Source organism: Garra rufa, chromosome 3 (assembly GCF_049309525.1).
Source record: "Garra rufa chromosome 3, GarRuf1.0, whole genome shotgun sequence".
In the NCBI taxonomy this organism is placed as follows: Eukaryota; Metazoa; Chordata; class Actinopteri; order Cypriniformes; family Cyprinidae; genus Garra; species Garra rufa.
Genome location: NC_133363.1, coordinates 46,679,546 through 46,704,014, shown reverse-complemented (window position 1 = coordinate 46,704,014; position 24,469 = coordinate 46,679,546). Strand labels below are relative to the sequence as shown.

General features: G+C 33.7%; 1 protein-coding gene across 1 annotated transcript in view; it reads left to right on the top strand.

The window, feature by feature from the left end:
- arrb2b (arrestin, beta 2b) overlaps positions 1-24,469 on the top strand; it is a 63,491-nt gene that overhangs the window by 33,296 nt on the left and 5,726 nt on the right. Inside the window, exons 2-11 of the mRNA XM_073836256.1 lie at positions 12,269-12,299; positions 12,908-12,968; positions 14,223-14,267; positions 16,463-16,659; positions 17,411-17,470; positions 17,583-17,650; positions 18,343-18,478; positions 18,721-18,805; positions 20,263-20,335; positions 24,214-24,351. Coding sequence (XP_073692357.1) covers positions 12,269-12,299; positions 12,908-12,968; positions 14,223-14,267; positions 16,463-16,659; positions 17,411-17,470; positions 17,583-17,650; positions 18,343-18,478; positions 18,721-18,805; positions 20,263-20,335; positions 24,214-24,351 — 894 coding nt within the window. The remainder of the gene's footprint in view (positions 1-12,268; positions 12,300-12,907; positions 12,969-14,222; positions 14,268-16,462; positions 16,660-17,410; positions 17,471-17,582; positions 17,651-18,342; positions 18,479-18,720; positions 18,806-20,262; positions 20,336-24,213; positions 24,352-24,469) is intronic.

The following is a 24,469-nucleotide window of genomic DNA, read 5'->3' as shown; positions in this document are numbered from 1 at the left end:
AAAACTTATATAATATAATTATATAAATATTATCTATCTATCTATCGTGTATGCATGTGATAATATTTTATTTTATAAACTCATTTATGTGTGTATGTGCAAGCACATAATAAGCCACTTTTCACTCCAGGTTCACACTGCCTGATGTTCTTTCTCTCCAATTTGCGGTCACTGTCTTTTTTTCTTTTCTTCCACAAATGCGTGCTCTGTACTTTGTGTCTGGCGTCTTGAACTTTATGCCTCGTTCTGTTGTCATGGCAACACAAGAAAGCTCATTGGGCTGCTATGGTAACCGAATACAGCATATTTAGGTAAGTGTGCAGCTTAACTGGGATAAAGTGGATAAAATGCCAGATTGTGGCATTCGTGTGCGCTCCTTTTAATTAACCCTTTGTGCCGCGGGCCAAGTTTCCATGTGATGAAGAGCGTATTAGCGAGATCGCATGTGCGTGTCTGGTTCTGATGTGGTTTGTGAGCGTTTCTGAGCTTCTATATAAAGCCTGTGGTTTTTAGCAGGTGCATGCATATGCAAGCTGGCAAACAGATGCACAGACAGAGGTGTGAATGTGTGTGATGCATGTGGCTTTGGCAGCTGCCCCAGACCTGTTTATAGGTTATGCAGTATTAATAAGATCTATTCATTAGAGAGCACTGGTCAGGCTGCTGACTGTAATGCTGCTTTAAACTTTTAGCATCTAAGAAAGTGTAAAGGAGAGAGGAGGGTTACAGCTTGATGAGGTTGATATAAAAAAAAAAAAAAAGAAATTCGACACGCTGATTAGCAAGGAATTTGAGGAGATAAAGAATAAAGGAGGTGAAGATTGAACAAGAGCAATATGGAAATTGAAAGGGTCCAGTAAGAATATAATGAGTAGAGAGAGGGTACTTTTAGAGGAATAGTTCACCCAAAAATGAAAATTCTGTCATGAATTACTCAACCTCAAATGTCATTCCAAACCTGTAGGACCTTCGTTTGTCTTCGGAACACAAATTAAGATATTTTTGATGAAATGTGAGAGCTTTCTGACCCTGCATAGACAGCAACACAACTGGCACGTTCAAAGCCCGGAAAGGTAGTAAGACGAACAAAGACGAACAAATGTCCTATGGGTTTGGAATGACACGAGGGTGAGTAATTGATGACAGAATTTTCATTTTTGGGTGAACTGTCCCTTTAAGAGTATATTTTTAAGAGTAAGTTTTATAAATTTAGTATGTAATTACAATTTATTTAAATTTAGCCATAAAAATGCTTGTTCTGTAGAGATACTTTAACATTTAGATGGACAAGGACATGTTTAATCAGTTAATTTAAAACCCATTTGGGTCTTTTGGTAAGCTGTGTTATAGCTAATTAAATGAGAAAAAAGTCATTCATAATTGACTCAAAACTTTGTAGCATTTTCAGTATTCATCAAAACTTTATGAGTATGTTAAATAATGAAACTCACAAATGGATCAAAGCTCAGCTCTATAGTTCTCACCGAGAAGCCTTTCATTAACCACAGAGCACAAAATGAGCCGACCTGATTCCCCTCGCTGTTCCCCTGAAAACAACTTGACTTTTTCATCTTTTCATTGTTCTTTTAATTTTTATTTCTCTCTGAAAGACTACTTGATTGAAGAGCAAGCCGCAGGATTAGCATGAATCACGTATTATTATTATTCTATTTATTCATTTGAGAGGGTTATTTCTTTTATTGAACAGCAAGGCACCAATTTTCAGTTGTTACCTTTTATGATGTGTAATTTATCAGAATAAGCAATTGTTCTGCCAATTAATGTGCCTTACTGTTTGGAGTCAGTAATATATGTGACCCTGGACCACAAAACCAGTCTTAAGTAGCATGGGTATATTTGTAGCAATAGCCAAAATGCATTGCATAGGCAAAATTATAGATTTTTCTTTTATCTTTTCTTCTATCTTTAATGAAACATCATGTTTCATTAAGATATTTTGTACATTTCCTACTGTAAATATAGCAAAACTACATTTTTGATTAGTAATATGCATTGCTAAGAGCAATTTTTTTTTATCCTCAGTTTCCAGATTTTCAAATAGTTGTATCTTGGCCAAGTATAGTCCTATCCTAACAAACCATACATCAATGGAAATCTTATTTATTCAGCTTTCAGATAAAAAATGGACCCTTATGACTGGGTTTGTTGTCCTGTGTTTTACTGTATTTTCATCAATACTGCATTTATTCAATCAAAAAAGAAGAAATTGTTGAATAAAGTCATTATTTTTGTCTTCTTTGCACACAAAAAGTATTCTCATAGCACATCAGAACCACTGATGTCACATGGACTATTTTAACAATGTCCTTACTACCTTTATGGACCTTAAATGTGTCAGTTGCATTGCTGTCTATGGAAGGCCAGAAAGCTCTTATTTCGTCAAAATATCTTCATTTGTGTTTCGGAGATATATAAACTATCCCTTTAAACTGTCTTATTCCTTTCCTGTGGTGGCATATAATATGTAATATAATACTATAATATCATTTACTATCATTCTTTTTTCTTGAATAGGAAACTCAAAAGAAGAGCATTTATTAGTTTAATTGATGTCACTTTTCATCAATTTAATGCATCCTTGCTGAATAAAAGTATTAATTTCTTGACCTCAAATGTTTGAACGGCATGCATTCCGTCAGACTAACTGTAGACTGTTAACAGATGTCAAACGACCCGCAAACACATATATTATAACCAGAAATGCAACTTGGGAGCTCTATTGTTTTAATCTATTATGAAATACAGATGCACTCTCTGTAGTGGAGAAGCTCATTATGTGTTTCTGGCATACTGCTAATAGATTTGCACTTCTGTGGCGCTGTCAGTGAGCTGAATGAGAATGTACCCATGCAAGCATTTGTGGGTGTATTTGTGTCTTTGTGTCGTTTTGATAAATGTGGCATCCCAGCAGCAGACATTCCTTTGTACTTGTCATTTCAGAACTTAGCAAGTTGTTGTGCGTCTTTGGCACCTACAGGCCCATTGTTTGATGTTCTTTGAGTCTGATTCGAGCTGGCATTCATGACTGAAGAGGATGGGGTCAACAGTCTCCATCCATCTCTCTCTCTCACACACACACACACGGCCTATCAGTGCTGGGCCAACCCTGCTTGAAAAAAAAAAACGTTAAAACCAGCTTAAGCTGGTTTTAGCTGGTCAAAGCTGACTGGTTTTAGAGAGGAGTTTTTACCACTTCTTCAGCTGGTCAGGCTGGGAGGGCAGGTGGCCAAGCAGCAAACACCAGCTTGGCCAGGCTCAGAGACCAGCTAATTCCAGCATAAACCAGCTAAACCAGTTTAGGCTAGTTTTCGCTGTTTTTTTTTTTTAGCAATGAAAGGCAGGAGCCCTCAAGTCTTCCTCTTCACAGGCGTTTGTGGCACTTATGAATGTTCAAGTGGGTTGAGCATTGTGTGCCTGTGTTTACCACTGACACACTTTGGGTGACTTGTCTGTGTGGTTTCATACAGGTGAAAGGTAATGACCACATGCCACTTCCAGTTCAGAGTGCTAGTGCTTGCGTGCGATTTGATGCCACTGCTGTCGTATTAAAGCAGCTCTCTGAACTCTGTCTGTGAGAAGAAAAGACATCAGTTAGCAGTTAGAAAGAGAGAAAGTAGCACTGCACAATTAATCGGTTAAAGATCACAATCTTGATTCAATCACTCATGTGATCTTATTTCTGAATGACAATGATTTGTCTGTGTCTACTAAACCTTTGACAAAGTCATACTGGAATATTCAAATCTGTATTTGCACTGCTGCTGACACAGGAAGAGCAGTTATCATGTTTAGGTATGAAACCGCTTCACAAATAGAACACACAGTATAGAGTGATTTCACAACGTGTCATTAATCGGCCATATTGGCGGCACTGAACGTTAACAATGCCACTGAACCAAACAAAACTTGCACATTTTTTTAGATTATTGCTGCTGAAAATGGTTCGTCATGTTTTGGGCTGTACTAATCACATCGGACCGGGAACAACATTTGTTTTATTATAGACTGCCAAAAGTAATTACAAATCAAGGAGAAGAGTACCAAAATATGTCTGAGGAACAGAAGGCGTTTGTGGTTGGCCAAACTAAACTAGGATTGTCAGGGCAAGAACCTTGAGAACATTTATGTTTGTTCTTATCATTTTGCATCGTGTTAGTGAAATATTAGGCTAATATTTTAATTAATACAGCTTGTGCGTATCTTTACCACCTATTAACTTTAGTTTGTCAAAATAATGCACTCTTTCCTGCGTACTAAGTCCTTCTCTATATGATTTAGTATGTTTAGACATCATAAATTAGCAGAACAATGTATTCAGTAGTTCATTAACTGTGCAGTCCATGCTGTTGTTCACATCCGAGTATTGTCAATATGGCCGTGCATCCGGGTAACTGGCCAAATCGTGACGTAAGTGCAAACCCTCTATTATTTCTGTCTTACAATCATTCATATTATCACAGAAGTACAGGATAAACGTTTATAGTTCAGATATAAACACTGATATCTGTGGTAGCACTAGGTGGCGGCATGTGTTTAAAAATGTATTTGTCATAAGTGAGTCACTGAATCATTCATTTAGACAATTTTTTTCAGAATAATTCAGAACATTTCTGTGATATTTTTTTCTTTCTTACTTTCAGTGTATATTTTTTGTCACATTTCTGTGATCTTTCTTTCTTTCTTTCTTTCTTTTTTCTTTCTTACTTTCAGTGTATATTTTTTGTCACATTTCTGTGATCTTTCTTTCTTTCTTTCTTTCTTTCTTTCTCCTTTTTGAGATATATATTTTTTGCCACATTTCTGTGATCTTTCTTTCTTTCTTTCTTTCTTTCTTTCTCCTTTTTGAGATATATATTTTTTGCCACATTTCTGTGATCTTTCTTTCTTTCTTTCTTTCTTTCTTTCTTTCTTTCTTTCTCCTTTTTGAGATATATTTTTTGTCACATTTCTGTGATCTTTCTTTCTTTCTTTCTTTCTCCTTTTTGAGATATATTTTTTGCCACATTTCTGTGACCATCTTTCTTACTTTCAGTCTATATTTTTTGCCACATTTATGTGATTCTTTCTTTCTTTCTTTCTTTCTTTCTTTCTTTCTTTCTTTCTTTCTTTCTTTCTTTCTTTCTTTCTTTCTTTCTTTCTTTCTTTCTTTCTTTCTTTCAGTTAGTCTATTTGTTTTTTCTTGTGACGTTTTTTTCTTTCTTTTTCTTTCTTCCTTTCTTTTGTCTGTATTTCTTTCCTTCAGTTAGTCTATTTGTTTTTTGCCATGTTTTTGTCTTTCTTTCTTTTTTCTTTTTTACTTTCAGTCTATATTTTTGCCACATTTCTGTGATCTTTCTTTCTTTCTTTCTTTCTTTCTTTCTTTCTTTCTCCTTTTTGAGATATATTTTTTGCCACATTTCTGTGACCATCTTTCTTACTTTCAGTCTATATTTTTGCCACATTTCTGTGATCTTTCTTTCTTTCTTTCTTTCTTTCTTTCTTTCTTTCTTTCTTTCTTTCTTTCTTTCTTTCTTTCTTTCTTTCTTTCTTTCTTTCTTTCTTTCTCCTTTTTGAGATATATTTTTTGCCACATTTCTGTGACCATCTTTCTTACTTTCAGTCTATATTTTTTGCCACATTTCTGTGATTCTTTCTTTCTTTCTTTCTTTCTTTCTTTCTTTCTTTCTTTCAGTTAGTCTATTTGTTTTTTCTTGTGACGTTTTTTTCTTTCTTTTTCTTTCTTCCTTTCTTTTGTCTCTTTCTTTTGTCTGTATTTCTTTCCTTCAGTTAGTCTATTTGTTTTTTGCCATGTTTTTGTCTTTCTTTCTTTTTTCTTTTTTACTTTCAGTCTATATTTTTTGCCACATTTCTGTGATCTTTCTTTCTTTCTTTCTTTCTTTCTTTCTTTCTTTCTTTCTTTCTCCTTTTTGAGATATATTTTTTGCCACATTTCTGTGACCATCTTTCTTACTTTCAGTCTATATTTTTTGCCACATTTCTGTGATTCTTTCTTTCTTTCTTTCTTTCTTTCTTTCTTTCTTTCTTTCTTTCTTTCTTTCTTTCTTTCTTTCAGTTAGTCTATTTGTTTTTTCTTGTGACGTTTTTTTCTTTCTTTTTCTTTCTTCCTTTCTTTTGTCTCTTTCTTTTGTCTGTATTTCTTTCCTTCAGTTAGTCTATTTGTTTTTTGCCATGTTTTTGTCTTTCTTTCTTTCTTTTTTTCTTTTTTACTTTCAGTCTATATTTTTTGCCACATTTCTGTGATCTTTCTTTCTTTCTTTCTTTCTTTCTTTCTTTCTTTCTCCTTTTTGAGATATATTTTTTGCCACATTTCTGTGACCATCTTTCTTACTTTCAGTCTATATTTTTTGCCACATTTCTGTGATTCTTTCTTTCTTTCTTTCTTTCTTTCTTTCTTTCTTTCTTTCTTTCTTTCTTTCTTTCTTTCTTTCTTTCTTTCTTTCTTTCTTTCTTTCAGTTAGTCTATTTGTTTTTCTTGTGACGTTTTTTTCTTTCTTTTTCTTTCTTCCTTTCTTTTATCTCTTTCTTTTGTCTGTATTTCTTTCCTTCAGTTAGTCTATTTGTTTTTTGCCATGTTTTTGTCTTTTTTTCTTTTTTACTTTCAGTCTATATTTTTTGCCACATTTCTGTGACCTTTCTTTCTCTTTCTTTTTTCTTTCTTACTTTCAGTCTATATTTTTTGCCACATTTCCGTTTTTCTTGCTACGTTTTTGTCTTTCTTTTTTCTTTCTTACTGTCAGACTGTTTTTTTGCCACATTTCTGTGATCTTTCTTTCTTTCTTTCTTTCTTTCTTTCTTTCTTTCTTTCTTTCAGGCTATTTTCTGTCTTTCTTTCTCCTTTTTCTTTCTTTCTTTCAGTTAGTCTATCTATTTGTCTGTCTTTTATTATTTATTTATTCATTCATTCATTTTTCGGACTGCTTTTGTGCAGTCTTTTCCATATACAGTGCACTTTTTAAGTTTTTAATTAATTTTGATTTTTCTGTTAATCTCTTATTACAGTAATCACCTGAGCCATAAACATTATGTGGCTGATTATTGTGTAACTGCAGGTAAATGACATCATGACAATGCTAAGCATGCACACCATCAAGTATCCCCTTCACTAAATGACCGTTCTAAACTGTGACATTAAAGACAGCAGATAAAGAAATGATTTATTTCTGGGCCAGTCATCTTTAAATGGCCACTCACAATAACTATGTATTTAGGACACGTCGTCAGTGGAGAAAGATGGTTTTGTCCCCATAATGACGTATAGTTACAGCATCTCCCGTCAGCAGCCAGCGGGAGTACGCTAGGCATTCACACTCTGATGACCCCTTGGAGAAAAGGCTGTTTAAAGAGGTTTGGAGTGGGATGCATACAAAGATGACATAATGAAGTGAGGGATGGTGATTCAGAATGCTAGAGAGGGAGTGTGACTCTAAAAAAGAAGGGAAAGGAATAAAGAGGGAAAAAGCACATGCTGTTAGTTCTCCGTCATTCGAAACAGATGGAGCTCTGGGACGCCACTCCTCTCAGAGCAGGGTGAGACGGTTTCCTCTCATATGCTGTCCATACTTCTGACATCATCACACCCCCAGATTTCAGATTTCACTCTGGCTTACTCTTCATTGAGCTTGTCAAGTGTGAAGTGGACACATAAAGTAAGCGGCCTATTGTTTTGAGAGGTCCGAGTATGTGTCAGTTGGTATGTGGGGTGTGTTTTGTTTCCATCTTCCTGTGCTGAAGGTTCAGCCGCTGCTGACGGTGCCGCTCTTGACTGGTGTGTGTTGTCAGCTCCTGCTGAGCGAGGTTTCATTCTTTCTTTTCTGCATTTTTTTTCTCAGTATTAATAAAAGCACGATTACACTGAAGTGTGCCTTTTTATTGAAAGTAATGCGTTAAGTTTGCAGTTCTTTTGCATTAAAAATGTGAGGGTAGGGGAAAATTTCTCACTTGGCTGACCTCCACTTTATAGATGCATTGATGTAGTTTTGTTATTTACACAATGACTATAAACCTGTCCTTCCTTTATTTCTCTCAAGGTTGTGATATTTCCGTATTTAAACATTTTAATTTTTCAACCTGAAGCATGATGTAAATTCTTAGGAAAACATTTTCAAATACAATTTAAATATGTTCATCACATGCATGAATACTGTAGGTTTCAACAGCACTGCACAAGCTTGCGGCATAATGTATGTGACCCTGGACCACAAAACCAGTCATAAGGGTATTTTTTTTTTTTAACTATTTGAAAAACTGGAATCTGAAGGTACAAAAAAAAAATCTAAATACTGAGAAAATCGCCTTTAAAGTTGTCCAATTGAAGGTCTTAGCAATGCATATTACTAATCAAAAAATAAGCTTTGAAACATTTACAGTAGGAAATTTACAAAATATCTTCATGGAACATGATCTTTACTTAATATCCTAATGTTTTTTGTCATAAAAGAAAAATCTATCATTTTGACCCATACAATGTATTTTTGGCTATTGCTACAAATATACCCATGCTATTAAAACTGGTTTTGTGCTCCAGGGTCACATATTTGTAGTATGAAAATCACTTTAATCGGTTGTCAACGAAATTTTTTTACATTTTTTAATTTATTATTTAATTTTATTTTATTTTACAGTACAATATTATTATTATTGCAACCGTAATATATTTCTTTATTGATGTTATTTTTATGATTTAAATAATAAAATAAAATATTATAATTAATAATACTATTAATTAATAATGTAGTAGTAGTAGTAATAATGATAATAATTTATTATTATTATTATTATTATTATTATTATTATTAAGGTTACTTAAACAAACAAACAAAAAAACTACAGATTGTTGTATGTTCTTTTTTTTTTTTCTGATTCCATGCCTGTTCTCTGGAGAGGTTTAAAACATTGCTGAAACTGTATTTTTTGCGTGCAAATACCCTGGTCACTCTTTTCCATTTCCACTTTTTCTTCCTGTTTTTTCCCCGCAGTGTGTCATTTCCATCCAGGGCTTATAATTATAATAATGTGAAATTTTGAATGAATATTTAAAAATATATTATTTTTTTTATATTATTATTTATAAAATATATATAAATATTTTATTTATATAAAATATTTTTATTATTATTAATTTGAAATGTATATATATTTCTCATTATTGTTATTATTATTATTATTATTATTCATAATAATAATAATAATAAATAAAATAGTTTTATTTAATTATTAATATAATAAAGATTATTAAAAAACATTTAAACAACTGTTTGTTGTATTTTCCTTTTTTTCTGATTCTATCCCTGTTCTCTGAATAGGTTTAAATATTGCTTGAATTATATTTTTGCATGCAAATACCCTGGTCACTCTTTTCTATTTTTGCATTTTTTCCCTGTGTTTTCTATCTTTTTTTTTCCTAGTGTGCTGTGCCATTTCCATCCAGGGCTTATAATTATAATAAATGTTTAGTTTTCAATTTCAAATGAGTTAAATTAATATAAAATAATATGTATTTTTTAATAATAAATAAATCATTTAATTTTAATTTCAAAATACAACTGTTTTCCTTTTTTCCCCCTGATCCTATGCCTCTTCTGTGGAGAGGTTTAAAATAATGTATTTGCATGCAAATACCCTGGCCACTCTTTTCCATATTATGGAATTGAATAAGAACTGTGGCAGCAACACAACATAAAGCATCAGAAATTGATCCATATGACTCTTGCACTGTAACAATTTGATCTGTTCCTCACTTAAAGCTATTGTATGACTTTGTAAACCTTGGAATACAGCGCATCAGTCGTATAGACCACTTATTTGATATTTTTCTGATTATGGATCCATATTGTTGCGTTAACCCTCTGGATTTCATTTTTAACTCCATGGGAAATAATGACCAGTGATTAACACAATTTTTCATTTTGTGTTCCACAAAAGACAATGATATAGGTTTTAAAATGACATGAGTAAATGATGACTTTTCATTTAACCTTATATTGGTTTTATTTGTCTTCTCTTTCTACTCTTTTTGTTTTCGCTTTATGTTATAGCCACTCTTTCATGTTCTGCCTTTGTCTATTTCATATTTTCCCACATTCAGATGAGTCACTGACACCTACAGTCTCTTTTGTGAGCTCTCAAACTCTCATGTTCATTCTCTTTTGCTCTCCCTTTTTCTGGGCAGCTGCGTTTATCCCATTTACTGTTTTATGTTCTTTGTCCGTCTCCGCCACAGTCTTTTTCCCTTCCCTTTGTCCAGCTGCTTTCTGTTTGCATCCTCTTTGGTTGGTCAGTTTTTCATCATTTCTTTCTTTCCTTCCTTTTGTCATGCCTCTGCCCTTTCTGTCCCTCCTCTCATCCTCTGTCTCTCGGTCCCAGGGAAAAATGAGGGTTATTCTTATGAGATTCTGTATGTTTGCCCATGTGACCACAGATAATATTTGAGTAATTGCAGTGGTTAACCACAGGTGGTCACTGGTTTTCATATTTCCTATGTTTTTGAGCCTTATAATGCTTTAACCACGGAAGTGGGATCCAAATGTAACTTTTTACCGCACCTGCTAATGACTGATGATTTGGGAAAGTGATGTTTTTTGATTCCCCAGTGTGTCTTTCCATCCAGGGCTTATAATAGTAAAAATTTCATTTTTAATTTTTAATAAAATTAGTTATTAGTAAATGTGTTTGTTTGCATCTGGATAATTTCTATTTTTTTATTTTTATTATTATTATTATTATTATTATTATTATTATTATTATTATTATTATTATTAATTTCAGTTTTAAGTTTTTTTTTTTGTTACTTTATAAAACGTTGCTTTTTTGGTTGTTGTTGTATTATTATTAAAATAGTATATAAAATATTAAAATATTATTAATTTCAGTGTCAATTTGTAGTTTTTGTTCCATTATAAAACTATTATTTTTCCTTCCTTTTTTAATTTTTATTTTATTTTATTTAATTCCCCTTTGTGTCGTTTCCATCCAAGGCTTATAATGATAAAAAAAAAAACATTTTAATTTCAATTAAATTAATTATTGGTAAATTTGATTCTATCTGGGTTATTGTATAGTTATTGTATAGTTATTGTACCTTTATAAAACAGTGCTTTTTTTTCTTGCCTTTTTTTTTTTTTTTTTTTTTCAAATTCCCCAATGTGTCATTTCCATCCAGGGCTTATATATATATATATATATAAAAAATATTATTAAAAAAAATAAAATTTTATTATTTTTTTTTTATTCAAATAAATAATAAAATAATAAATCTCTTTAATAATGGCAGGTGATCTGAGAAAGTGTTATTTTATTTATTTTAATTCCCCAGTGTGCAATTTCTATCCATGGCTTATATTTGTAAAAACTTTATTATTCATTTTTAATTAAATTACTTATTAGTAAATTTGTTTGTATCTAGATAATTTCATTTTCTTTTATCTTCAATTAATTTAAATTTTTAATTTTTAAAATTAATTTTTAGTTTTTGCATTGCTATTTTTATTTCTAATTTATTCCCCTTTGTTTTAATTTCTCAGTGTGTCATTTCAATCCATGGCTTATAATTATTTAAAAAATATATATTTAAAAAAAATTAAATTAGTTATTAGTAAATTAGTTTGTATCTGGATAATTTCTAGTTTTATTTATTTATTTATTTATTATTATTATTATTATTATTATTATTATTATTATTATTATTATTATTTTAATTTGTAGTTTTCATCCCTTTTTAAAACATTAGTATTTTTTTATCCCCAAGTGTACAGAAATTTCCATTAGTTAATTTCTTTGTAATTAACTTCAATTTAATTTTATCCCATTATAAAACATTGCTGATTTTTTTTCTTCCTGTTTTTTTTTTTTTTTTTTTTTTTTTTTACTTTAGTTTAAACTGTGTTTGTTTCTGATAAAGTTATCAGCCAGTTGAAGCACTGTATTATTTTTAATTAAGTTTCTTGCGTTTGGCATTTGTCTGGTGTTACATTTGTACCCTTAGACGAAATAATGGACGAAAAAAGTGCTAAAAGTGATATTTCCTATTCTGTTGAGTTCCACACACTGCAGAACAGAATAAACCAAGCTTCATTTAGAATAAAAAGCCTTTCTGATTTACTGGATTTGGCATTGCATTGCCCTGGTCTTTCTAAAATGCCACCATGGAGCTTCATTTCACACTAAAATGTGCAGTCAATCTTTTCTTTAGACTTTTAATGCTGCTAAAGACAGCAGTTTTAATGCCATTCTCCCTTTCCTCTCATTACAGAGTCTTCAAGAAGTCCAGCCCCAACTGCAAGGTAAGATTCCCCAGAGTGTGTTGTGAGGTGGAAGGTGGGCTCAGTGGACCTTTTCCTTCCCTTTCCTCTCTCTCTTGCTTCTCCTCCCTCATTTTGTATTCATTTCTCTTCATGTTTGCTTCTTTAAGCTCCTTTTAATTGCCTCGAGTGTGTCTTTTAAAGTCTGTTTTGATTTATTTTGGTTGTTTGTCTGCTTCCGCCTTTTCGTTCTTCCTTTGACTCTTTCTTTATCAGCACAGTGTTGGTTATCACAGCATTATTTCCTCTATAATCTGTTTCTCGCGGCTTGCATTCGGGCTATTTCCACCCAGCTGCTGCTTTTCTACCTTATCTCTGTCCCCTCATCTCATCTCTCTCTTTCGTTCTCTATCATGGAAAGCGTTTTGCATGTGGAGGATGTGTGTTTCGATATCACGCCATCTAGAAGGGTTGTCTTCAGGAAGGGAGGAGATCATCTAGGGGTCAGCATGGCATGCCTTGGGCTGTTTGTTAAATTGTTTGTGTGCAAGTTTCTTGATTAGAGGCACTGCATGTTTTCTGTGTTATCTCTAGGGTCTTTTGCGTAGCGAGTTCAAACTTGTGCTTGTCTCTGATTTGACTCTTTCTAGCTCACAGTATACTTGGGGAAGAGGGACTTTGTTGATCATCTAGATCACGTGGACCCTGTGGGTAAGTCAGACGGGAGTTCCCGATCAAATCATCTTGGGAGTTTTTGGTTGAACCAGTCGACTTCCTTTCATGCATTAGTCACATTAATTAGCTATTGTTGAAGAGTCATGTCTTTGTGAAGGCAATTGATCTTGATGAACATAACACTTTGTGCTTATACCTGCTTAACAACTATGTGTTACAAAAAAAAACCTTTAATGTTACTGTGAAATTTTTGGTTTCTCTTTATAATCCACCCTTTCGAGGGAACGTCTCTCACTCCCTGTTGCATGGCAGCCGGTCACAGGAGACATCAGACGAGAAGATATAGACGTTTCACTCATTACATTTGTGCAGAGAGATTAGCTCTATCAGGAGTATTACGTATTGTAATGGTAATCTTGTACAAGATAATTGTTATAATGCTGTGTTAATAGCCTCTGTGATTTTAAAATCTTTTGTAGTGTCTTTCTAAACCTTTCTAAACCCACACTACCATTCAAATTATACATTTTTCTTTTATGCCAAAAATCATTAGGATATTAAGTAAAGATCATGTTCTATGAAAATATTTTGTACCTTTCCTACCGTAAATATATCAAAACTTAATTTTTGATTAGTAATATGCATTTTCTCAATATTTACTTTTTTTTCCACTTGAATAGTTGTATCTCGGCTAAATTGTGTCCTATTTTACCCTTATGACTGCTTTTGTGCTCCAGGGTCACATATATGCTAGGAATAAATGCAAACCTTTAAATAAAGATTTTTTTAAGCCATATTGTGATAGATAAGTAAATCATTAAATATAGACTTTACAAAAAGTGGCTGTGGAGGTCAATGTAATGTGTTTTCTTTGCAGATCAATGAACACAAACCTATTACTAGCCTACAGTCCATAGAAATCCATTTTACAATTGAGGTTATTTAGGGGCTGCTCATACAGAATAAGTTCATGTACATATTTACTTATGTACACATGCAGATGGATGTCTTTTGGCCATTGCATCACGTCATATTGTTTTGAGAATATATTTTTGGAGTTGTTCAAATACTGTGCAGGCTGTGTAAACAATGTATAAATACATATAAATATAAATAAAATGTTTTGTGAAGGGAAATTCCTTATTACTAAATTTTACATTTTTAGTATTTTTTTTAAATATTATAATACATCAAAGTGTTAATTTGACAGCTCCAGTATTATTTATTTTTCCCTTGGTCTATCTTTTGCTCCTCTTATTCACTCACTCTGTGTATTTTGTCTGACTTCAGATGGGGTGCTCTTGATCGACCCAGAATACCTTAAAGACAGAAAAGGTAACATATTGATTTACTGTATCTCCTTTTTTTGTGTGTGTGTGTGTAATGTTCCTTCCTTTTTTTTAAAGAGCAGGTCAAATGGTATTTAAAAGTGTCCTAATATTGTGTTGGTTTAAATGCAAGGTCAGAAAACATTGTAATTTTCTCAGGATATACGTTTAATATTAGAATCATTTTGCAAACGATTTTCGAAACGATTGAACAAATTGAAAATGAACACATAACGTATTTGCTTTAGGGTTGGGCGATGTCGACCAATTTGGCATCGTATGATGTCTAATGTGCAACATCGCGATGGACGATGGCATCGTCGGCGGGGGGCGGGGGTGAAGGATGGTTGTTGTTAAATAATTAATTAATAGCGAATTAATTAATTGCAGCCTACCGTTTCCACCGGTGCTTAATTTGAGCCAGATCCTCCTGGATCCTGTTCCGGAAAATGTCAAATTTTGGATTTTTGCGTTCCGGTATTTGTTTTTAAAGATCTGGCATTAACAAGTGCATTAGATCGTGACAGTGCGTGCGTGCATACGAGACAGAGCAAGCGTGGGTTTATGTAGATGTATTTGGAGGATGTGTGTTGGTCCTTAACATATTTTCGACCAGTCAGCTTTTTTAAGTTCAAAATCGCTCTCATTGATGGCTTACTGCTTAACCCACTCTCTCCAAATGCATTTAATGAGCAGCGGAATGTTTAGAGAGAAAGGGTAATATCAGAAATAATACCACATCAAGCGAAATATTATTATGTATTAACATTATAAACACTATAAAACATAGCTATATGTTAGTTACCCTGACTCCAAAATGAATCATTTAAATGTAACGATATTCAGAACAGAACAGGAATGAAACAAAATATATAAAGTTAAGAAACCAAAACAAAGCGAAACTAAAAATAGCAGGCGTTGGGCTCACGTACTTCTGTAATTCGGCACAAATCCAAGTGTTTCCATATTCCCAGTGTATTTGAATGATAAACTGTTATTTATAATGTATACTAGGCTTTGTACTGTACGTTCGTATTTCGATGGAAAAAAATATATTCTCTTGTTTTTTGTTCCAAGCTCTGTTCGTCATGGTAAAACATTAAAAAAAGGCATATTTGGTGTAGTTTATTTAATCTAATTTAATTAAAATTATTTTGATTATTAGTTTTTGTATGCCTAATTTATTAATGTAAACGAACTAGTTCGTGTAATTCGTTTGGAGTTCACTGTAATTTGTATTGTGATCGCTAACAACTTCCTTGTTATTATTTCCTCATAATAATAATAATAAAATGAGTAAAGATGCGGAAATTGAAAGCATGCATTTCATCTGGCTATATAGTGTGATTAAGTGTGTTTTTCGCGAGCGGGTTGCTGCTGACGGCGGGGGCGGGGCGGAGAATCGCGATGCCGGCTCACCATCGTGATGTCTATTGGCCATCGGCGATGGGCGATGGCATCGTCTATCGACCCAACCCTAATTTGCTTATATACACATAACGAAACATACTTACAGGTTGTGGTTCGGAGATGCTTATTGGTCCAAATAAAGAAGGTACAGACTTTTATGGACAAGCATTTAGCGAGTCCCTCTTTGAACTCTCCAAGATTAGAGAAGCAGTCCTCGATAAAATGACGAGCACACAACAAAAGGTTTACATTGTATTGCTGTGGTACTCGCCAAGATTAGAGAAGCAATCCTCAGTAAAATGATGAGCACACAACAAAAGGTTTAAATTGTATTGCCGTGGTAAAAAATGTATTTTAACCACTGATTCTTCACATCATCATCTTTTGGGAATGAAAACAAAAGAAACTTGCTTTCACAGTGCAGAACACAGAGTCGTCTTGTAATTATGCAAACACACTAACTAGCGAAAGTGTTTGTAGGCAGGGCATTATGCTAATGTGTTACCTAGTGACTTATATCGGTAACAGACAGACGATTCGAAAATATGGCAACTCATTAAGGTGATTCAGAGTCGACTCTTTCTTTTGAGAGACAGATAATCTGTATTTATCATGCACTTTTTTGATGAACAACTTTGCAGACTGTTTACATTAAAGGATGGCTAAGTTACAAACTGCAAAAAAGATACTTACTATAAAAACCTGCTCTTTAAACAACAGATTTATTTTATTCAAAACAGTTTATATTTATCACTCTTTCTCTCTGCTCTGTACTCTGTGCCTTTTTACCAGTGTTCGTGACCTTGACGTGTGCCTTCCGTTATGGCCGTGAAGATCTGGACGTGCTGGGCCTGTCTTTCCGAAAGGATCTCTTCATTTCCAGCTTCCAAGCATATCCCCCTCTGCCTGAGGAGCGCAAACCGCTCAGTCGCCTACAGGAGAGACTGCTCAAGAAGCTGGGCCAGAACGCATACCCCTTCAACTTCACGGTGACTCTTACTTTTTTTTTTTTTTTCACTTACACATTCAAGTGCTGGTAATGTTCAGCTGTACATATGTGTTTTGAACCAGTGTACAGATTTGAATGTAAGACTGAATGTTATTGATAGCATTTTACATACCGCAATAATGCCAAGTTCTGTCATGAAACCCGCAGAGGTCATTAATGCAAACTGACGATATTCACAGTGTTAAATTACTTGGCACAAGCTGATTGGTTTATGTTGCATACGCAGCCAATGAGCTTGCTGCTTTACATTTAAATAGCTGGTTAGCATTCACTAGAGCATTTTGGAGCAGCTTTCAGAAATCCTCTGAAACCCTCCACCTCCCCAGCTCCACCTGTATAGACCTGCTACAGGTTATTGTACATGCTGCTTGTGCAGCAGCAGTGTGTCTTAAATACTCACAGCTCCGTATCGGTGTATGTATTGGCAGTAGCAACTTTCTGTACTTGCTTAGCAGCAGCATCAGCAATAATCTTCAACTACATAAATACCCAGCAGCTGCAGCAATTCAGCAGCATAGCAGATCTATTCTGCCAAGAAAAAATACATTAAAATGTTTATGTCCATTACAATGCTAAAATCTTCAGAGAATTGTCATGATAGAAATTAAACAAAACTTTACAGACCTGATTAAAATGACTAAAAACCTTTTGTAGATTTTTATATTCACTTTGTTTGAGTGACCAGATTGTGACCAAATTTGTTTTCTAAAGTATTTGTATTTGTTGGATAGATTCCTCAGAACCTTCCCTGCTCAGTGACTTTACAGCCCGGACCAGAGGACACAGGAAAGGTAATGACGCTAGGCATATGTAATGCTATATCTTTTTAAAAACAACTTAACCATAAAAATGAGTTTTTCTTTCAATGGTAATTTATTTTGATCCCTTTATTTTGACTTATAGGCATGCGGTGTTGACTTTGAGGTCAGGGCATTTTGTGCCAAAACTGTGGATGAGAAGACACACAAACGGTAAAGTGACGCTCCTTGTGAGTTTCTTTTTTCACTGTTTATTTACATTTTGTGGCCATTTTACTTCTATCAGGTACAATATATGGGAAATTTTAACCAGTGCATTATATTTGGGTCCCTTTCCCAAATAGTGATCAGGTTAAATACAATAACATTCAAAGGGTTAGGGTCTGAAAGGTTTTTTTTTGTTTGTTTAAAAGAAATGAGTATTTTTTTCAGCCATAATGCATTAAATGGATAGTTTGCATCAATTGCAAACCAAAAAGTGGCAGTACAGACTTGCATTGCTTTAAAAGATTTCCATTACAAATGAATGCTGTTTTTTCAAAGCATCCTTAAATTTATTATGGTTTCCACAGAAGTGTTAAGCAGCACAACTGTTTTCAATATTGATAATAATAAGAATTTTTATCTTGAGCAATAACTCGTATCATGTGACACTAAAGATTAGCCATCAGAGGAATAAATTACATTTTAAATTCTATTAAACATATATTAAAATAGAAAACAATTATTTCAAGTTGTAGTAATATTTCACAGAAAGATTCATAGACTTCTTTCTAAAACATGAACAAAATCACAGACCCCAACCTTTTGAATGGTAATGTACATCTTCACTCCCATGGGGAAATGTTGCATCTTTGCAATGTTAGTGCGACAGAAGTTGTGTCTAACTGGCCTCTGCTTAACAGGAACTCGGTACGGTTGGTCATTCGTAAGGTGCAGTATGCTCCAGAGAAGCCTGGTCCACAGCCAATGGTGGAGACCACACGCAGCTTCCTTATGTCTGACCGTTCTCTTCACCTCGAGGCCTCGCTAGATAAAGAGGTGCGAACATGCATCTAGCAGATGTACATAGGCAGACTTCCTCTACTGCCCTCTGTGTATAAGATATTGAATTGTCAAGTTTTTTTACTCAGCTACTACTGAAATTGCTCTCTTTCGGTTTTACATTCAATAAAGTTTGCTTTATTGCCTTTGTGTATAATACATATTCCAAAGTAAAAGATCAAATGTGCAATTTAAGCAAATGAAAAAACTCAAGTGTTTTATTTCCTTCTCTTTTTCAGCTGTACTACCATGGTGAACCTATCAGTGTCAACGTCCATGTCACCAACAACTCCACCAAAACAGTTAAACGAGTTAAAATCTCTGGTGAGATGACATTTAATCTTTTTTTTTAAATTATTTTATTTACAGTAAATGCTGCAATGCTTTGAACCTACAAGTAAAAGCATTGAATGTTGTTCTGTTTCACTGAGTGTTTTATGTTTTTGTTATGTTTTAGAGTTGCATTTAGAATTGCTAACATCAGCTAGCTTAAATCCTTTCCTCTTCCCTTTTTCCTTTCCTGTTGCTTTTGTCCTGCATCTGTATCTCGTGCAGTCACAGATGTTTACTGCAGATAAATGTTGTTTACTTTACTAAGATGGCTCCACTGTTTCAAAATTGTAAAATATCTAGGTAGCTCAGTTATGTTTGCACTGAAATACTGTTTTTTTAATTTTCTGTGCTGTGATTGTAGTTTGAGTCTGAAAAGTCAACATGAAATTATGTTCAAAACCTAATTTACTTCTGTAATGTGCCATTTGTGAAACCAGTTATTTAATATCTATTATTACATAATTATATTTATTGGATGTTTAAAAAATATAAGGTACACTACTGTTCAAAAGTTTGGGGTCTGTAATATTTTTATTGACTTATGCTTTTATTCCATTATAAATAATGTAAAAAACAGTAATTTAAAATGTAATATAACTGCTTTCTATTTTAATGTTTTAAAATTTGATGAAGCTGAATTTTTATCAGTCTTTACTCCAGTCTTCAGTTTCACACAGTCTTTCAAAAATCATTATAATGTGTTTGTTTTGTTTGAAATAGAAGTTTTTTGTGACATTTTATGTCTTTACTATAACTTTTTGTCAGGTTAATTCATATTTTATTCAGCAAAGCATTCATTTCAATGGAAGCCGTTTACGCCACTGAATAAAAAAAATGATACACAAACTCACAATTCTAAAATGTTTTTCTCATAAGTGCATGTTTATATTGCAATTCTGACTTTTTTTTTAGAATTGTGAGATTTAAACTCGCAATTGCAAGTTATAAAGTCCAATTTTAAGGGGAAAAAAGACTGTTTTTTAAATTGTGAGTTTATATCTCAAAATTCTGACTTAAGAAATGTAAACTCCCAATTGTGAGGAAAAAAATTTGCAATCACCTTTTTTTTTTTTTTTTTTTTTTTTTTTTTTTAATTCAGTGGTGGAAAACAGGCTTTCATAAATTTCCTTCCCAAGAAAAATGAAAAAATAAATCTTGACCCCATACTTTTGAACAGTAGTGCATTTCATTTTAATGTCATATTGACTTTATGGGAACAGTGCTTACTGTACTGTATACAAGTATGTGATTGTAATGTGTTTTTATCTATTCATGTGTTGTTTAGATCTTCTTTTCTCAAGTTTGCCCTTGAGGTCCTCTTGTGCTCACGTGTAGTTTAATGTGAATGTCAGCTGTCCCGCCTGTGATTTAATTGTGTGTTTGGTTTGTGTGTAAGCTCCCTCCCGACCCTGGTAACCCTGCTGTGTATCCCTGCTCTCTCCCCACAGTGCGACAGTATGCCGATATCTGTTTGTTCAGCACCGCACAGTACAAATGTCCTGTGGCTCAGGTAGAAGCCGAGTGAGTAGCCCTCTGTCCCAAATTCTCCATCTCTCTCTACTCTGTTCCTATCTTCACCTACCTCATATTCAGTCCTTTATCATTTCTTCTTTTATCCTTTTCTCCTCCTGTTCTGATTTTACCTCAGTCATCTCTTCTTGTTCAGCCTTTGATGCTGTAAAGTAGGAGTGTGTCTCGCAAGGTTTAATGTGTGGTCAGAATAGATGTGTAGCACTAAAAGGGATAGTTCACCCAAAAATGAAAATGATCATTTACTCACCCTCTTGTCTTTCCGAACCTCTAGGGATGTAATGATATTATCAATATCGTGTTATTGCGATATCAAAACTTTCACAATATTATCATGGTCTTCCGGGCAAAAAGTGGAGTTTATTTATTTAAATATATTTAAACTTCTTATTCTAACATAAAAGGTATTTAAAGTTGTATTTTGGACCATTATGCTTTGACACAGTATCTGTCAAACGAACTAAAACCGAAAGCACAAAATGGCTTGATCCGTTTATCAAGTCTGTTTTCGCAAAGAGAAGCGAGTACTACTTTTAGGCAACTAGCTTGTGATCCGGTATTTTCTGCTCCTCAGAACGGCTCAGTTCACAGTGAATGCAGTGAACTCGTTTATTGCATGTGCTGTGAGTTTAGCGTGCATTTAAGAATGCAATGGCCATCAGTTACACTTTATTTTCATGGCAGATAATTACAGCATTTCACTAGATTTGTAGTGAGACGCGTTTTTGTAAGCCTTTCTTTCAAAATATAAGCTCTACTGCTGTTGCCGTCAAAATATAAGCTTAAAAATGCAGAATGAATTGCTGACAATTAGCGGTTTAAATGGGTAACATTACAAGCAGTCCAAATTCAAAATATCTCTTTCAAGTGTAGAAATTAGGACAGAAGTATTGTATTTTCCCTACTGTAGTGTAAAGCAAAAATAATGTACCTATACAATTTATTCTACAGTACAATTGTTTTACAATATATGGCTGTTACTGGCATAGGAATAACAATAATAGAAAATTTTGTTATTATTATTGTATTCTAATTAGTTTGGCTTCCTAAAACAGCAGTGTGAATGTAATTTCAAATGAGACAGTATACCACAAATAAAAAGAGAGTTAAGTCCCCTTTAAAGTTCAGGCACAAGTCAATTCACTGACTTCTTTCGGACTTAATTTTCTTAGTTAAGAACATGGGTTGGAGCTTTTAATTTTGAGTGCATTAGATAGAATAATTAATCTGTAAAATGTACTAAATGTTCAATATCGCAATAATATTGTATCGTGGACTTCATATAATGATATTTTCATATCCTGAGATTTTGGTATCATTACATCTTCTCAAACCTCTATGACTTTCTTCTGTGGAACAAAAAATAATTTATTTTGAAGAACGACTTCCATTGTGTGGTTAAAAATATAATGAATGTCAAGGGGAGCCACAACTGTTTGGTTACCAACATTCTTCAGAATATCTTCTTTTGTGTTGCACAGATGACAGAAATTCATACAGTAAATGATGACAGTGTTTTCAATTTTGGGTCTCGTGAAAACCCAAGAGCTATGTTAAATTTGTTTAAAGTTGGACTGGTCTGTGACTTTTTCAACCTTTCTGTAGTGTTCATTTAGCTTTTAATAGTCAAATCCCTTTGTCGTGATACCAAATGCTTCGATCCCTTTTACCCTCTGCTGGCAGCCCCATGATGGTCCATTCTCGCCTCATAGTCGGTAGTGTTTTTAGTGCTGATAGGACGACGAAGACTGTTCTCTTTCAGTGCTACAGGTTACAGATGTGGTTCTTTACTCCCATGACACCTACAGCAAGTCTGTGGGCCGACATTCATCGCGGTGAGTCTCGTATGTAACCGTTCGTTCTGGCTCCTGTGACCCTGAGCCTGTCCCTGGTTGTCGATGATGGCTCTTGGACCCCTTTTTTCCTCCCTCTCCATGAGACAAGGCGTTTTCGCTCCTCTTTCACCCCCTAAAATAAAACCTGTAGCAGTCCTTTTTGCTTTTTGTCTTGTCTGAAGCCGTTCAGTCAGCCAGTCTCTGCTGTTTTTTTGACCTCAGCTGCTAGTTTAGCTTCCACCTTGAATGACCCAGGTGGTTTCCCTTTATTCAGCTTTTATAACTTCCTCTCAGTAAAAATGTATCATGTATGGATAGCATACTAAAGATCCTTGTATTCTCCATATCTCTTTTCCTATTTTTTTCTGTTGTCTTTTCTTCACTATATATTCTCCTGATCTCTAATCCTAACGCATTGTTTATGTCCCCAAAAACTACTTTTGTTCTGTCCTGAACTCATCCAAAGTGCTGATTAATGCAACACATGAAAGGTGCTCTATGGGATTGTTATAAATTGGCACACAGACTGTTCCTGCTATCTGATAGACATCACTGAATTAGGTGTCCTTAAACGTCACATGTCTGACAGCTCTAGGCTCTGATCAGATTATTTTTCAGAAGACTTTGAGAAGCTTCTCATTTATTTTGTATGTTCACTTAGCAGCCCTTCCTTGTGTAGGAAGCTGAGAGTATTATGCAATTTATTATGCGATTGTGAGTTGGTTTATTAGTTCTAGAACAGCTACCATCTCTTACAATAGGGAATTTTTGGAACGTTTCGAATCTCAAATGTAATTATCTTCTTCTGAGAAGCAAGCTGTAGAGGCCCATTTATAATGTAATTCTTTTACTGTCAGTAGGATAAAATACTTTTTGATTTGATCAAGTGATTTCTGTTGTTTAGAAATCAGATTGAAATGGTCATGGTGTCTACCTTTTTTTTGAACTTTTCCACAGACCCCATAGCACCCCCTAGGGTGCATGAAATGTAGATGGAAATCAAACCTTTTTTTGTGACGTCTCACTATCAGTGGTATTGTAGTGTTATTTATGTGCTTGTGTGTTAATTTTAGGATTTATTTTATGTTGGTTATATGCAATGCAACATTTTTAATTTTTTTTTTTAATGTTTTACAACATTATTATAGAGCTACACTACCAGTCATAATTTTTTCAACTGTAAGATTTTTAATGTTTTTTTTCTTCTGCTCACAAAGTCTGCATTTTTTTGATCCAAAGGCAGCCAAAACAGTAAAATGTTGAAATATTTGTACCATTTAAAATAACTGTTTTCATTTTGAATATATTTTAAATGTATATATTTTTAGCATAATTATCCTAGTCTTCAGTGTCACGTGATATTTCAAAAATCATTCAAATATTCTGATTTGCTTCTCAAAAAACATTTATTATGTTGAGTAGCATCTTTTTAGGTTTCCTTGATAAATAGAAAGGTCAGAAGACCAGCATTTATCTGAAATAGAAATCTTTTGTAACATTAGAAATTTCTGTATCACTTTTGATAAATTTAAAGCATCCTTGCTAAATTAAAGTATTAATTTCTATCATTTCTCTCCAAAAATAAATAAATAAATAAAATTATTTTGACAAGTCCAACTTGTTATTTTAGAACAGAAAACAGTTATTTTAATTAGTAAAAATATTTCAAAATTTTACTGTTATTGCTTTACTTTGGATCAAATAAATGCAGGCTTGGTAAGCAGAAGAGACTTCTTTAAAAAAGCATTAAAAAACATGCTGTTCAGAAACTTTTGACTGGTAGTATATTTTACCTCCCATATTACCCAGAAGCATTTAGCCACAAATTTTGGTATATACAGTTTCTAGTACTGATGATTAAATGGTTAGTTCACTTAATGAAAATTCTATTGTTATGAAATCTGAGACAGCAAGGTCGGCAGATTTTTGGGCGAACTGTCCTTTTATTCATTATAGCTTAACAATATAGTCGGTACTTATTTTTTTTGTGTACATAAAGCACAAGACTTATTCTCTTGTTTTGGTCATGTGCAGTGACCAGGTGTCCCCCAGCTCCACGTTCTGTAAGGTGTACACACTGACCCCCACACTGAGCAATAACAGAGAGAAGAGAGGTCTTGCTCTGGATGGACAGCTAAAACATGAAGACACCAACTTGGCCTCCAGTACCATGTAAGTTGCCTTCAGCTGACAGTGTGTCACATGCTGCTGCTTATGTGCTGCCAGAAAAAAGGCAAAGCATTTTAAGCTTTAGTACATTTTGTGTTTTTAGTGCCTTTAAAGTTAACCC